This window comes from Hyperolius riggenbachi, chromosome 11 (assembly GCF_040937935.1).
Source record: "Hyperolius riggenbachi isolate aHypRig1 chromosome 11, aHypRig1.pri, whole genome shotgun sequence".
Classification (NCBI taxonomy): domain Eukaryota; kingdom Metazoa; phylum Chordata; class Amphibia; order Anura; family Hyperoliidae; genus Hyperolius; species Hyperolius riggenbachi.
Window position 1 is genome coordinate 49,335,322 of NC_090656.1, and position 15,403 is coordinate 49,350,724.

Consider the following 15,403-nt stretch of genomic DNA (forward strand, 5'->3'; position numbering starts at 1 on the left):
TCTGGGTCACCTTGTTGGAATGAGAGACTGTCTCTCATTCACAGCGTGCAGGGAGGGGGGGAGGGGCAGGGGGTGCGGCCAGGGAGAGAGAGATGCCCAATGGCAGCTCTGGAAACCCTGCAGGAACACCCCTGGCGGGCATTTTTAAACAGGGAATCCCTCTTCCCTATGTTTACCTCTGAGATAGCGACAAATATTGTTGCTAATCTCGGGGGGCCATAGCACGGCGGTGAGGGGGGGCAGAGAGTGGTGGTGGGGGGACACAGATGCATGTCATGAGGCAGAGAACTTTCCTCTGTGTCCCATCTGCCCCCTGTGGAACCGCCTCAGGTTCTCTTTAAGAACTTTGTAATATTGTAAAGAAAGGGCTTCAGTGTGCTGACCCATACATCCACTTTAACTGACGGTGCTTCACTGTTATAGGAGGTCCAAGCACTTGGTTAATAGCTCTCACTACCCCAGCGTGTATTCCTCCTGTCGATATTACACTGATGAGGTTAAATCCTTCTCTTCTATTGATTCTGTGTACCCATTAAGGTTGCTTTCACAGTGGGACGTTACAGGCGCACTTTAGAGCAGCCTGTAACGCAGCCCACCGCACAGTAATGAAAAATCAATGGGCTGTTCACAGTGCCCACGTTGCGTTACATTGTAACGCTAGACATCAAGAGAAAGTACTGCATGCTGTACGCTATAGGTGGCTAAGCCGCGTTAGACTGCTTGCACATGCTCGGTAATGTTGGGGAGGAGGGGAGAGTGGCCAGGCACATGGCTAATTAATATTCACTGCACTTTGTGACGTGCAGTGTTTACTTCCTGGAGCAGCCGCTTTGTGCGGCGATTGGCTGGCGGGACCACGTGATGCCGCATGCATCACAAAGTACGCATCACGGCATCACGGACGCCAGATAGAGCTGCACAACGCAGCTCACTCTGGCGTCCACATCCAACACCACCAGGCGTTGCGTTAGGGGCACGTTATGCGACCTTAACGTCCCCTAAAACGTAATGTCTTGGTGTGAAAGTAGCCTTAAACAATTAACTCAGTCTACAAAAATATTTCTTGAGAAGAATGCTCATTGGAGCATGTGATAGAGTTGATCAGGTGATCATATCTCAATTTTGCTTACTCTATTAACCTACACAGGAATTAGAAGTGAGACATAAATAGATGATCACAGCTAGCTAAATTAGTTACAATCCCAATCACATAGCAGTAGGAGAACAGAGGCGCCAGCAGGATAAAAGTGGATAAAAACTTTAAAATTTGCTGGGAGGAAGTGGTGGACTAACCTCCACAAAGCAGACACGAAAGATTGTCTGAATAGTAGTCACATTTATTACTTAGTACCCCAAAACAGTGCAACGCGTTTGGCAGGCCCAGCCCGCTTCATCAGGCAATAAAAACTGAGGCGCTACACCTGCTATTGCTGAAATTCTGTCTTGTCCCCATTTTTATTGCCTGATGAAGCGGGCTGGGCCTGCGAAACGCGTTGCACTGTTTTGGGGTACTAAGTAATAAATGTGACTACTATTCAGACAGTCTTTCGTGTCTGCTTTATGGAGGTAAGTCCACCACTTCCTCCCAGCAAATTTTAAAGTTTTTATCCACTTTTATCCTGCTGGCGCCTCTGTTCTCCTACTGCTATACCGTGTCCACCCCTGGTGGAGGGGTGATCTACCCCCTTTCGCATCTACAGAGAGCGACTTCTTATCCCTGAGTGAGGACAGGTCTAATCTCCTCACCTGCCTATACAGTGGTTGCCTGTGTGGTAACCCATGTTTGTGAGTATAATTTTCTCACGATAACCTTTACTTCATTTATGCTTAACATACTACACTATATTGGGCTCTCGGTTTCTCTACACTTAATCCCAATCACATGATCAAATTGGTCACATGCTTCTCTATGACTTCTCAATGAGAATTTCTGGATTTTCTCTAGGGCTGCTGTGGTTTGTGCCATTGTTTTTCTACTGATCCTCTGCCCAAGTAACGGACAACATCAAATCTACTGCACACTGGCAACACATATATTATTAAGTATTTATTCACATTAGTATGCATGATCAACGGTGTCTTTATCGTGTCTTGGCATGCAGTTCCAATTATAGATTAATAGTGTCACTTCTGCCATTACACAATGCATCTATTCTGCTTTATTACCAGTAAAATGATTGTCTAGCAATCAGCTGAAGAAAGAGAGCAGCAACCTCCAGCAGGCAATCCAATATTGTGTTTTATAAAAGGGTCTCTGTAGATGACAGCAGCACAGAAATAAACAGGAAAGGAAATCATTGAACCTTTGTGTATTCTCTGATTAGCTGGCACATCAGGCACTGGAGTAATAAAATAAGAGCTCAATGTATTACAAAGCCATAATAAAATGTTCCAAATAAACGATTTCTCTCCTAATGCATCATTCGCCGGCATTATTTTTATTACCTGTGAATGGTGTTGATTTGACAGCAGAGAAAAACACTGCATGAATTTTAAAGCAGATCAGAGATGAAAAAATAACTATAACAAGTAACTTTTCTATATATCTTATCTAAAGTTTAGATTTACACAACATATCTAGCTGCAAACAGCTTCAACATTGTATGATTATTTATTCCTGTAATACAATGAGGGCAGTCATGTTCTGTTTGTCACATTTTCACATGCTGAGGGCTGGAGATGCTATCAGCTTGCCTGTGTGTAAATTCAGTCCTCTCTCCTCCTCCCCTCTGCCTCTGAAATCAATGGCTAGTAACCTCTGCCTCTGAAATCAATGGCTAGTAACCTCTGCCTCTGAAATCAATGACTGAGCTCCCATAAGCCCTTGCTAGTGCCAAGGCACTGTGAAAAGCTGTGGGCGAGGCTTGTTTCGTTTGTAGGGAATTAGAGTATTGAAACAAAATAAAAAAAGTATTTGGCTTGGGGAACGCCCTATAAACAATATGAAAGGAACACAATTATGCAATGAGCAAAAGTTTATCTCGGATCCACTTTAAAGTAAATGCATTTAAAATCTGTGTTATGGCCCAACACAACAAACAAGGCTATGCTGTTTTTTTCAAGGGCTTTGAGTCCAACAGGAGAAAACGCTATACAAATGTTAGCATTATTATTATTATTATTGTTAAAGGGAAGTTTACCTCTGCTAGAAATGGATAAAGAAAGCACAAACAATAAAATGACCCTGATGTGAACTTCATAATATTATGGGTGGAGTTCTTCATTATAAGTCTCACCAGTGAAACCTGAAAACACTTTTTGTCCCAGAGCTGAACTATACTCAGGAGACTTTCTGCTGAAGTTAAGAGTGTCAGGAGGATGTTCCCTAGTGTCTGGAAAAACTAGCCTATTTTTGGCTTTATAAGATGCAGCTTCTTTCTCCCAAAAGTGGGGGGAAAATGTCTGGACTGAATAGTACTTTAGGGCCGGCAATAATAGGGCCGGCACCAGGTCTTCCCCCAAGCTAATATTCAACAAGTGCCCAGGAGCACCACCGAAGGCTCCAATAGATAATGATGGTGTGCCAAGGTCCTCACCCCAGTACCTGGGGGTCACAGCAATAGATCCACACGAAGGGCCACCACCACACAATGTACTTTTAGCTCTTTAAGGTTTTATTGATGCAAACATGATAGCAAAAACAGATCGCTGTTTTGGCCTCCTCAGGCCTTTGTCAAGTTGTCTAGTGATCATACATAACACAGTGAAGCACATACATATAACACAAGTACACGCCCCTCTAGGGGGCCCAATGACCAATCAGGAAAGCTAGAGTACGGAGGACCTGATGGGAGACTGACCGTCTTCTGTAGACCAATAGCACCCGTGCGTTTTAAATTGTCACTCACCAATCAGCGAAGTCAGGGAGATCCCCGCTGTCTGCAATAGGTAATGTGGAAGAACGGGCGCATCATAGCATTAACTGCCGCCTCCATCCACGGAGGCGAGCGGTAAGACATCAGAGAGTCATGTGACCAGTCACATGACTTGCTCAGCTGACTACTGCCGGCCAATCCTTTGCGTCCAATACGTCGCATGACTAAGCATCAGCCTCTGCATCATGGCGGTGGGCGGTGCTGAAGCGGCTGTAAGTCCGCCCATATAAACATAGACACACTAGAAATAAAACAAAGACCGCAGCACTCACCCTACCGCCACGGAGTTAAAGGGGAACTCTCTTGGTCTCTCCATCTAGGCTTTTATGTTGGTCTGAAAAACATGATTTAAAAAAAAAAACAAACATGTAGTAAAACAGTAAAGGATATAAATACAGAAAATACTTATAAACTTAGAGATATATAAAGTAGGGACAATCATCAATTATATACAAAATCCCAAGTCCAGCTCTCTGTTGAGCCCTGCTCACCCCATGGTGTCCAATCGCCTGATCCATCCTACCTCCTTACGTAGAAGCTCTTTCTGTCTGTCCCCCCCCCCCTTTCCACTGTGGTGACACCCCATCAATGGCCATCATTTTAAGTTTAGAGACACTGTGCCCACAAGCTTTAAAGTGTTCTGCCACTGCCTGTCCCGCCTTGCCATTTCTAATTGCCGATTTATGGGCCAAAATCCATATCTTAAGGCACTGTGTAGTCATGCCAACATAAATAAAACTACAAGGACACTTCAATAGGTAAACAACATGATTAGAATCACATGTATAGTGTCCTCTGACATGATACATAGTGCCCAAGGTCGGATGCTGGAATCTATTGCCTCGTATCACACTATTGCACATGTGGCAGGCCAGGCAGGGGAACATACCAGTTTTAATAGTGCAAGTCTGGACTGGAGGTGCCGATTTAATGCGCAATTTGTCACGTAATGCGGGAGCACGACGAAAGTATATCATGGGAGGGTACCTGAATTCAGGCACCCTAGGGAAACCATCCCGTAACAGATGCCAATGTCTGCGCAACGTCCTATCCACGACGTCACTACAGGCATTGAATGTGGACACAAAAGGGATACGTGTTACCCACCTAGTGTCCGGCCTCCGATAACATCTATCCCGCTGTAGAACTTCAGATGGATAACCCCTAGAGCGGAATTTATCGGACAATTACATTTTCCGATCGGCACATCTTCCAGGCTCGCTCACAATTCTATCCACCCTAGAAAACAGACTTCCATGAATGCCATCCTTCACACCACTTGGATGAAAACTCCTATAGTGCAGGGTGGAATTCCTGTCCGTCGGCTTAGGCAGCCTGTGCTTGCATCAGACATGTAAACTAGACAGAGGCGCTCAGTGTGGTTTTGATGCTGTTAAGCTGTATGCTCCTTTTTGATTGGCCTGATGAAGCGGGATTGAGCCCGTGAAACGCGTTGCCTATTTTTACCGTGGAGTATAAATAAAATTGTTGTTTGACTGTTGATGCCACAGTCCTTCCTTTGTTTGCTTTGTCTGCATGGATGGGATAGGCCCACCACTGCCCCATCGGTTTTAAGCTCGTTTAAGTGACTTTTATTCTATTGGCGCCTCTGGAAAGCTTCTACATATGTAAACTAGTGCATCTGACACCCACATTCCCTCCTAGTGCAGCAAACGTGCCTGTGGGAAGTAACACTGCATCTCCATTTACAGGGTGAGTTCATGGAATTTCCTGACTGACATCTTAACCCATTCGCGTTCCGTCGTTTTCCCTTGAGAAATGTTCACCTCCCATTCATTAGCCTATAACTTTATCACTACTTATCATAATGAACTGATCTATATCTTGTTTTTTCCGCCACCAATTAGGCTTTCTTTGGGGGGTACATTTTGCTAAGAGCCACTTTACTGTAAATGCATTTTAACAGGAAGAATAAGAAAAAAACGGAAAAAAATGGATTAATTCTCAGTTTTCAGCCATTATAGTTTTAAAATAATACATGCCTCCATAATTAAAACTCACGTATTGTATTTGCCCATATGTCCTGGTTATTACACCGTTAAAATTATGTCCCTATCACAATGTATGGCGACAGTATTTTATTTGGAAATAAAGGTGCATTTTTTCCGTTTTGCATCTATCACTATTTATAAGTTTAAAATAATCAAAATATAGAAATATTTCATCTTTACATTGATATTTAAAAAGTTTAGACCCTTAGGTAAATATTTACATGTTTTTTTTTTATTGTAATTTTTTTTTTTATATTAAACATTTTATTTGGGTAGTTTTGGGAGGGTGGGAGGTAAACAATATGTTTATAATGTAAATGTGTGTTGATTTTCATTTTTTTTAACTTTTAGTTGTAGTATTACTTTTTGGCCACAAGATGGCGGCCATGAGTTTGTTTACATGACGTCACTCTAAGCGTAACACACGCTTAGAGCGACGCATGGGGTACGTTACAGCCAGAAAAAGCGAGGCTTTCGAGAGAAGCTGTTGCTTTTTCAGCGAGGGAGAGGAATCAGTGATCGGGCTCCATAGCCCGATTCACTGATTGCCTGGCTAACGAACCGCGTGCCGGGAGCGCACGTGCGCGCGATCGGCCGCGAGTGCGCGCGGTACTGCGCATGGTTCCTGGACGTAGTTTCTACGTCCAGGAACCAAAATAGGTTAAAGTTGAACCGAGGTTAAAATAAACGGATGAGATAAACAATTGGATCTGCCCTCCTACTCCTAAAAATGACCTATTTTTTAGATATCCTGTGGTTTTATTTTATACTTAAAGTGTACCCGAGGCTATATGTGACATGATGAGATAAACATGTGTATGTACAGTACAAAACATATTAAGAACCAGGCTGTTTTACTTGTTTTATTTTGCTGCCTGAAAGAGTTCATTTATAGGCATGGAAGTGACAGCCTCTGTCTTGTTGGTAGATTGTTGAGAATATAGTAAACATCATTGATAAGCAAATTACTGCCATAAAAGATTTCCTGGCAGAATACAACTTCTGAGGGCAGGAAGAGATAAAATACATGAACTATTGACCTTTTTCTAACTCTTGGACATTTAATAGGCAGCCACTGATTAAAGACCGTAAACATTCAACCTACTTTGTAAATGTTTAAATATATAAGAAAACCATGGGATACTTAAAAAGTCATTTTTAGATGCAGGAGTTCATTTTCATCTCAGGTTCACCTTAAACATTTTCAAAGTATATTGAATATTTTGTTTTCTCTGCTCAATGGCAGCCTATTAAGTGTCCCATAGTTAAAATACATAAACTATTGACCTTTTCCTATACCTCCCCCTGCCCTCAGAAGTTGTATTCTGCCATGAAAACTTTTATGGCTGTAATTTGCTTATCAGTAATGTATACTATGTTTCCCCGACAAAGTAATGACAAAATAGAAGACAGAAACTGTCACTTGCATGCCTGAAAATTAACTATTTCAGGCAGCAAATGAAATAAGATAAACTTCTTGGTTATTAATGTTTTACACTGTACATACACAAGTGTATCTCATCATGTCTCGTGTCACCGTAGGTACACTTTAAGACTGTATCTGTGCCTTGTAACCTGACATGTAAAGAACTACTATTGCGAAAAATTGTAACATTTAAAATACCTAAATAAATGATAATCCCCTATGAGGAGATGGACCAGTCCAAAATCTGACATATCTGTCAGATTTTCACTACCTAATATAAGTTACAGGGACATAGGAAAAAAGTAATTTATAGTGTATTTTACTAAGAGAGAAATGTACATTTATACAGATGCATTTTTATTATTTATTTATTTTTATTTTTTTGCAATATTTTTGCGATTATTTTTTTTTCAATTGAGATAGGAGTAGTTTGGGTAGTGCTGTTAAGTACGAGTGTATACATTTGAATTCTTATCTCTTTGTTTACTGTTATTAAATTCCTCTCACACTTCATTGATGCCAAAATCTGATGGGCCAGTGAACCATGAGAGGAGTGGGATTCCCTCACACTACATCTGTTAACCCTGTGTGCGAGAGAAAGCTCTTAGCAGCTGCCTGTCTCTGAGAGCTGTCTGCAGAAAGCAGAGGAAATGTATCTTATGTGCAATATAAACATGTGTAATAGTATGTGAAACCTGACACCAGAGCCATTGCATATAACTCTGCTTCAATATTACACTGTTTCCAGCATGTCAGACTGCAGACATTCACCTATGCAAATGAGACATTCCAACCAAACTAAAATCTACACACAATGATTTACTGCTTTTTCCTCTGATATTTAACATGAAAAGCAGGAAAATGTTTACACGGCTATTTAGACATTATTTGTAACATTGTCATTTTAGAACACTTGGTTTGATATTGCTCCTTTGGGCTTATTCACTGTGGGACATTGCGGATCAGCGTTATAAAGTCTTATGATGCAGCTTACCGCACTGCAATGCTAATCCTATGGGGTGTTCACAATGGGACGTTAGTGCTGCATTGTAACGTGTAGCGCTATGGTAACACGTTACCAGGTACAGGAAAGCATACTTTTCATTGCCTGTATGCTTTACTGTACCTATTGTATGCAACGGTAATGCAGTGTTAATGTGCATTACTACCCTTTTTTTTTTGCATTGCGTTGTGACTTTAATGTTGCATTTCGAAGCAACATCCCACTGTGCATAAGCCCTTTAAGTAGTTGCTGCTTTCTGACTTCATGTATGGCTAATGGCCATAGTCTGAAGGTACAGATGGAGCCTTGGCAATCAGGGAACATCTGCCGTTATGTAAATATGTATAATAAATGTAGTGTTCAGTGCACTGCCAGCAGAAATGGCCAATGAGACGCTAGTAATTCTGGCTTGTTTAGAAATGTGATGCAATCTGTACCCAGCTTGGAACTGGCCAATTAGTTGCACTTCCTGATGATTCTGATTGGTCCATTTCCGAGCTGCATACAAACTTCAATAAACTCGCATATGTTCTGGAATCTTTAGAACTTCATTGAGCATTTAGAGTTTTCAGCACTACTTCCTCTGTTCTAATGAGCTCTGAAATTCTCTCCCAGATATTGATGAGTGCTCGCGATCTGGAATGTGTGGAGAGTCTCGCAGCTGTGTCAATTTTCCTGGGACCTATAAATGTGAATGTCAGAATGGATTCAAAGTAAAGAACAGAAGACCTTTAATATGTGAAGGTAAATAGAAATGGGATGAGGCACTTGTATGACAGTCATCTGGAAAGTAACAGCTATTTTCATTTACCATATATACTCACATATAAGCCGACCCGTGTATAAGCCGAGGTACCCACCTTTCCCTCAGAAACCAGGAAAAAGTGATTGACTCACGTATAAGCCTCCTCCCCAGTATCGTCCCCTCCATAGTAGCCAGATGTCCCCCTAGTACAAGTCAGCCCTCCTCTCCATAGCCAGATGTGCCCCAAGGATGATACAGCTGTGTCTCAAGACGCCACTAGAGCATAGGTTCACTAAGGCCATAGATAAGAGACACAGCGATTGCCACACAGGAAGAATCCCCGATCATTGCATTGCTGACAAGTTGCTTGCACGCTCTGCTCCACAAGCCAGAGGACACAGGTAGCCTTGAGCACCGCACTCCGCACACCATGTTGCAGAAGATGTGGGGCACGGATGAGCAGGAAGCCAGATGGCTAGAGCAGGATCACCAGTGCACAATCCTTACGCTCCTCTGCCAGTAACTAAACCTGCTCCACCATCCGCTCTACTCCAACGACTCCCATGTAAGCCGTGGGGGTGACTTTTCAGCACATTTTTATGCTGAAAAATTAGGCGAGTTTCCGTGAATATACATAAGTATACAAGGTAATTAATTGAGGAAACATTACATCTATTTTAATTTTGAAACACAGAATTTTCTGATTATTTCTCAGAATAATCACTAACTTTACTTAATGATTTATCATACCTTTTTACAGGGTTTTTAATCCCTTCATTGTAGAAGCGTCACACTCCTCATGCATAGGTTGGAGGTATTTGAATAAGGTGGCCTAATGTTAATGCTTCTGAAAAACAGTTAACTGCGTTCTGTAGAGAAGACATTCCTCTGACAGATGCAAGATAAATTACACAGAAAGAATACCTTACAAGGCAGATAAAACATAAACATGGCTGTTAATTTCTGGAGGACCCTCATACTCAAACAATGCATCAAAAAGCTCAAGATGTCCAAGATTTGATCTCGACATTAATAGCCTCTTGTACTACTATTAGGATTACTTTTGTGATAGTGAGTTAGGCCTTGCGTCTTAGTGGCAAACGAATCTGTGAAAACGGGTCTGATTACCAGGCTTAGCAGGCCTTCCGTTGCTTCCGTTCCGTTTCCCCATATCCCAATATCCCCCCTCCCCCCCCCCCCCCCATCAGCAAACTTAATCTTGCAGGATAGAACAATCCATTTTCTCATTGCCCCCAATGCAGTGTTTCAGCTTCTGTTTCCATTCTGCTGGGCTCAGTGGTACGGAAAAATTGCTGCAGCAGGAAACTTGCGGTCCATTCAGTGGATCATGCGGAACGGATCAGTTTGAACAGACGGATGTGATCAGATCCATGGGTTAACATTGGATCCATTCTGATCCGTTCCGATCGGTTACCTTCTGATCCCGGAACGGTCCGTTTTTTTAGGTCTAGAAGACCAAGGGGTAGACTATGTAGGGGAACTACCAGTACTTGGGTTTGGCTTTAGTTACTCACAACTAATGCTAGGTAAGGTTATTAGTGGGTAGTTTGTAGCAGGGAACTCAAGTCAGTGTTAATATAGAAGGGGGGATAGGGTGAGGGAAAGGCCAAGTGTGTGTGTGTGGGGGGGGGTTTAGGGTTACAGTTGTTCAAGAACATCGATAAATAAATTATTCATGCAGAAGTGTGTGAGTTATTGGATCGGGTAACTGGTCTGTTATTGCGTGTATGGATCAGCCCCAGATGTGACACTGTATAGTTTGCCACCCTAGTTCATTTTTAAAGAACCTATGTTTGAGCAAATACCGTTCATTGATCTGCCCTTTTATGATTGTTTTAAGGGTAAAAAGCACAATGTGATTTCAATTGTACTGGAGTTGTAGTTAAGAAGATAGCTGTCTATAAATGCTTACATAAATTAAATCTTTAATAGATAAACTTTGATAACTGAAGAGGATAATTTATAATATGTGGAGATTATTAAGCCAAGTTGCACCACATTCGAGTATTTTTCTGTCACAAATTAAGATGATTTTTATGTACTACTTATTAATTAGATTGCCTGCGCCACAGCATGACAAATTGTCGGCTGTGGTTTTGGGGGGTGTAGCGCTGCCACCCAGGGACGGAGGAGGATGGGGGAAGCCTCGTTAGGATCCGGAAGCTTCCCCCTCCCGAGGTAAGTACACCACAGGGGACCTTTTTTCGTTACAGAGTCTCTTTAAGACATAGGCCCTGAACAAGAATGCAGATCAGATGTTTCTGACTGAAGTATGACTGAATTAGCAGCATGCTTGTTTCAGGTGGGTGATTCCGGCACTAATGATGCATGAAAGATTAGCAGGATTGCCAGGCAACTGGTATTGCTTAAAAGGAAATAAATATGGCAGCTTACATATCCTTTTTACTTCAGGTCTTTAAAGGTACATTCTTGGATTTTGGTTGGTGATGGTGAAGGAATTGCTAATAATACCGTGATGATGCAAATTTTAAAGAAAATCTGTAACGGAAAAAAGTTCCCCTGGGGGGTACTCACCTTGGGTGGGGGGAGCATCCGGATCCTATCGAGGCTTCCCCATCCTCCTGTGTCCCACGGCGGTGGCGATAAAGCTCCCCGAACAGCAGGGATGTAAATATTTACCTTCCCGGCTCCAACGCAGGCACAGTATCGGCTCTCCGCTCGGAGATAGGCGGAAATAGCCGATCGCTGTTGGGTAGAGTAGTACTAGTAGAGCGGACCCGACAGAGATCGGCTATTTTCGCCTATCTCCATGGGAAGAGCCGCAACAGCGCCCCCGCTGGAGCCAGAAAAGGTAAATATTGCACAGCCCGACAATTGTCGGCTGTGCGTTCCGTGGGCTGCAGCGAGACCGCTGTGGGACACAGGAGGACGGGGGAAGCCTCGATAAGGTCCAGACGCTTCCCCCTACTGAGGTGAGTACCCCCCAGGGGAACTTTTTCGTTACAGAGTCTCTTTAAGCAAATGTATGCAGCCTGGAAATGAACCAATCAAATGCAGTGCCTGTTGCACTCAGTTGGTCTGATTCCAAGTTGCACACATGCAAATGCCTCAAATCAGGGCTAATGATTTCATCCCTATAAGGTCTCTTTTCCACGGACAGTTCATAAGCAGTGAAATGCCTCTCAAACTCTCACAACTGCTTTCTGCTGCTTGGTAACTGCTCACTCCTGCCTGGTAACTGCTCACTGCTGTCTGTCAACTGCACACTGCTGCCTGGTAACTGCACACTGCTGCCTGGTAATTGCTTGCTGAGCACACAGCTTAACTGTCCATGGAAAAGAGGCCTAACAATCCTCCTTATATTGTGATATGACCCAAATTCGCAAATGGTGAACTTTAACAACCTGTGGCCATTGCGTTAACCGGCACAGCATTGTAAGTGCCGCCCCACCACTATCTACAGCCCCCACTGCAGGAGAAGCTGGGAGACCAGCCACAAATTTACCATTGGTTAACCATCCATGTGAGCAAAGCCAAAATCTACGATCCTGTAGCTCAGATGTAACAGGGCACGAAACAGACTGGTGTGATTTATCTCTGTTATTTCTGAAGCATTTCCTACAGCGGCTGCAGCCAGCATTGCTACTACCAGCAGGGAGTTGTACTTTGGCCTGCTAGAACGGATGACAATTACTTCACTGATCCAATTTACTGGAGATACTAAACTGCTTTCTGCTCACACAGCAGTATTCTGCCCCAGGTATTGATTCCACTGACTGCAGCCATTCTGTTTGCTGAAAGCAGAGCTAATGAGCACAGCCCGGCTTACAGCAGGGCTTCTGTAGCTACAAGATTTGAAAGTCTTTTTCAAGTGCCATCGTTTAAAAGATATTTATCTGTAAAAATGTAGTGCATTGTCAGCTCTGAGTCTCTTGCAGTATAATATGGGAAGAACATGTGTAAACGCAGGCACACTGCAATACTTAAAGCCAACCTGAACAATGGATATATTTTGTTATAATAACGTATTTGTGTACTCTGTTGTAAAACCTGATTAGTCACACAGTAATTATACTTTGTCTCTGTGAAGTACCATTCTCCATATGTTCATAGTTGGTACTTGCCTGCTGCCAGTTAATAGACAGAAAGTGAGAATAACTTAAAGAGGAACTACAGTGAAAATAATGTAATAAAAAAGTGCTTCATTTTTACAATAATTATGTATTAATGATTTAGTCAGTGTAAAATCTTTTAAATCCCTGATTTACATTCTGACATTTATTACATGGTGCCATTTTTACTGTTGGCAGGTGATGTAGCTGCTGCATGCTTTTTTGGCAGTTGGAAATAGCTGTAAACAGCTATTCCCACAATGCAGCAAGGTTCAAAGACAGGAAACTCCTAAGAGTACGTACTCTAATATAGTAATTTCTTTGTGGGAGGGGTTTCACCACAATATCAGCCATACAGCGCCCCCTGATGGTCTGTTTGTGAAGAGTAATAGATTTTTCATGTAAAAGGGGGTATCAGCTACTGGTTGGGATAAAGTTCAATTCTTGGTCGAAATTTCTCTTTAAAGTGGTATTGTCATCCAAATTCAGCTATAGTCTAATGCTGGGAATACACCACGAGATTTTTTGGCAGATAGATGGTTCGATAGATAATTTCCGGCAGGTCCGTTATTTTTGATCATTTTTCTGATCGATTTCTCATGGAAAAATGATCGGAAAATTGATTGGACTGTAAATCTGCTGAAAAACCTCATTGTGTATTCCCAGCATAAAGCATTAAAAAAAAGCATAAAATTAACAGCTACAACCATCTGACCTGATGTCCCTGGTTAAAACTTATGATTTACACGTCATTTAGCCGCTAATTGATATGCCTGCCATAGCTGGGCAGAAGTATCAGATTGAGCTGGAAGTGTATGCACACAGTGTAAACAAGGCAGAAAAGCATCTGCTGTATCCAGGGGGAAAGCAGAGAACGTCATCTATTCTATTTGCTGAGTAGATATTTCTCTAGCAGTAGATCTGATAATTTGTCCTGCAACCAGCAATAATATCAGTTAAGGCCAATACAGATGTCGGATTTTTCTGAACGACGGGTCGTTTGAACGTCCCGTCGTTCAGTCGTCCACACGCCAAATCGGGCGTGTGTACAGACTGTCGTTCGTGTCATTAGACTGAGTTTGAGCGATCCGCCCAGTGGATCGCTCAAACTCAGTCTTATCACGCAAACGACAGTCTGTACACACGCCCGATTTGGCGTGCGGACGACTGAATGACGGGAAGTTCAAACGACCCGTCGTTCGGAAAAATCCGACGTCTGTATGGGCATATACCTTTAGTGAGGTGCAAATGTGCATTCAAAAGACATCAAAACAGTCTCATAGTATTTTATATTCATTTTTTCTGTATTTAATGTTTTAGAGGAAAATATTTTTTTAATGACAACACAACTTTAAGCCTGGTACACACATCCAATTTTGATTGGTCAATCACTGACCAATTTGCCCACCTCCATGTGGTATGAGAATTTACATAGACAATCTGTCCATGGAAGTGATAATATTGTCCAATCATTGGTCAATCAAAATTGGATGTGTGGTATACACTTCCAAATATGATTGGCCAATCACTGACCAATTTACCACATCCATGAAATATGAGGGTTTACCTACACAATCTGCTCATAATATTCAATATTTGTTGACCCTGATACTACATATAGGTGGTAAAACTGGTCAGTGATTGGCCAATCATTATTGAAAGTGTGCTCCGGGTTTTGGTACACATCCAATTTTAACCACTAGCCATGTCCGCGGCAGTATATCTAACAGGAAGGAAATATATCCAACAGGAAGACTGTTCCTGTCCCAGGGGCCTAGATATACGCATTCCACTCCCAATCGCTCCCGTGCTCGTTCTCACCATCGATCATTACAGGGGAGATCACTGAATGAGAACGCAGTTCCCATTCATTGATCTAAGTCCCCGTGTCAATAATCGCCTACAGATTATGAACACTATGAACAAATTGTGTAGGTAAGCTCTCATGCTACATGGAGGTAGTAAAACTGACCTATCATTGGTCAACCAAAAGTAGATGTGTGTACCAGGCTTTCTTTGTATGTGATTATGGTATACTAACTCTTGTTCTTTTTGCAGATATCAATGAGTGTGCAACACTACAGCCGTGTATTGGAGGACAGTGCATAAACACCCCTGGTTCCTTCAAATGTGTGTGCCCTCCGGGGTACAGACTACACAGCCACAATCCACATGTATGTCAAGGTAATTGAGTTCCCATGGTAAATTTAAGAGCATTGTCATCGCTTCATTTTTATATTAATTAGAT

At 42.3% G+C, this 15,403-nt stretch overlaps 1 protein-coding gene across 1 annotated transcript in view; it reads left to right on the plus strand.

Moving 5' to 3' along the window:
• LTBP3 (latent transforming growth factor beta binding protein 3) overlaps nucleotides 1–15,403 on the plus strand; it is a 155,392-nt gene that overhangs the window by 81,123 nt on the left and 58,866 nt on the right. Inside the window, exons 14-15 of the mRNA XM_068260461.1 lie at nucleotides 8,932–9,060; nucleotides 15,214–15,339. Of these exons, the coding sequence (XP_068116562.1) occupies nucleotides 8,932–9,060; nucleotides 15,214–15,339 (255 nt within the window). The remainder of the gene's footprint in view (nucleotides 1–8,931; nucleotides 9,061–15,213; nucleotides 15,340–15,403) is intronic.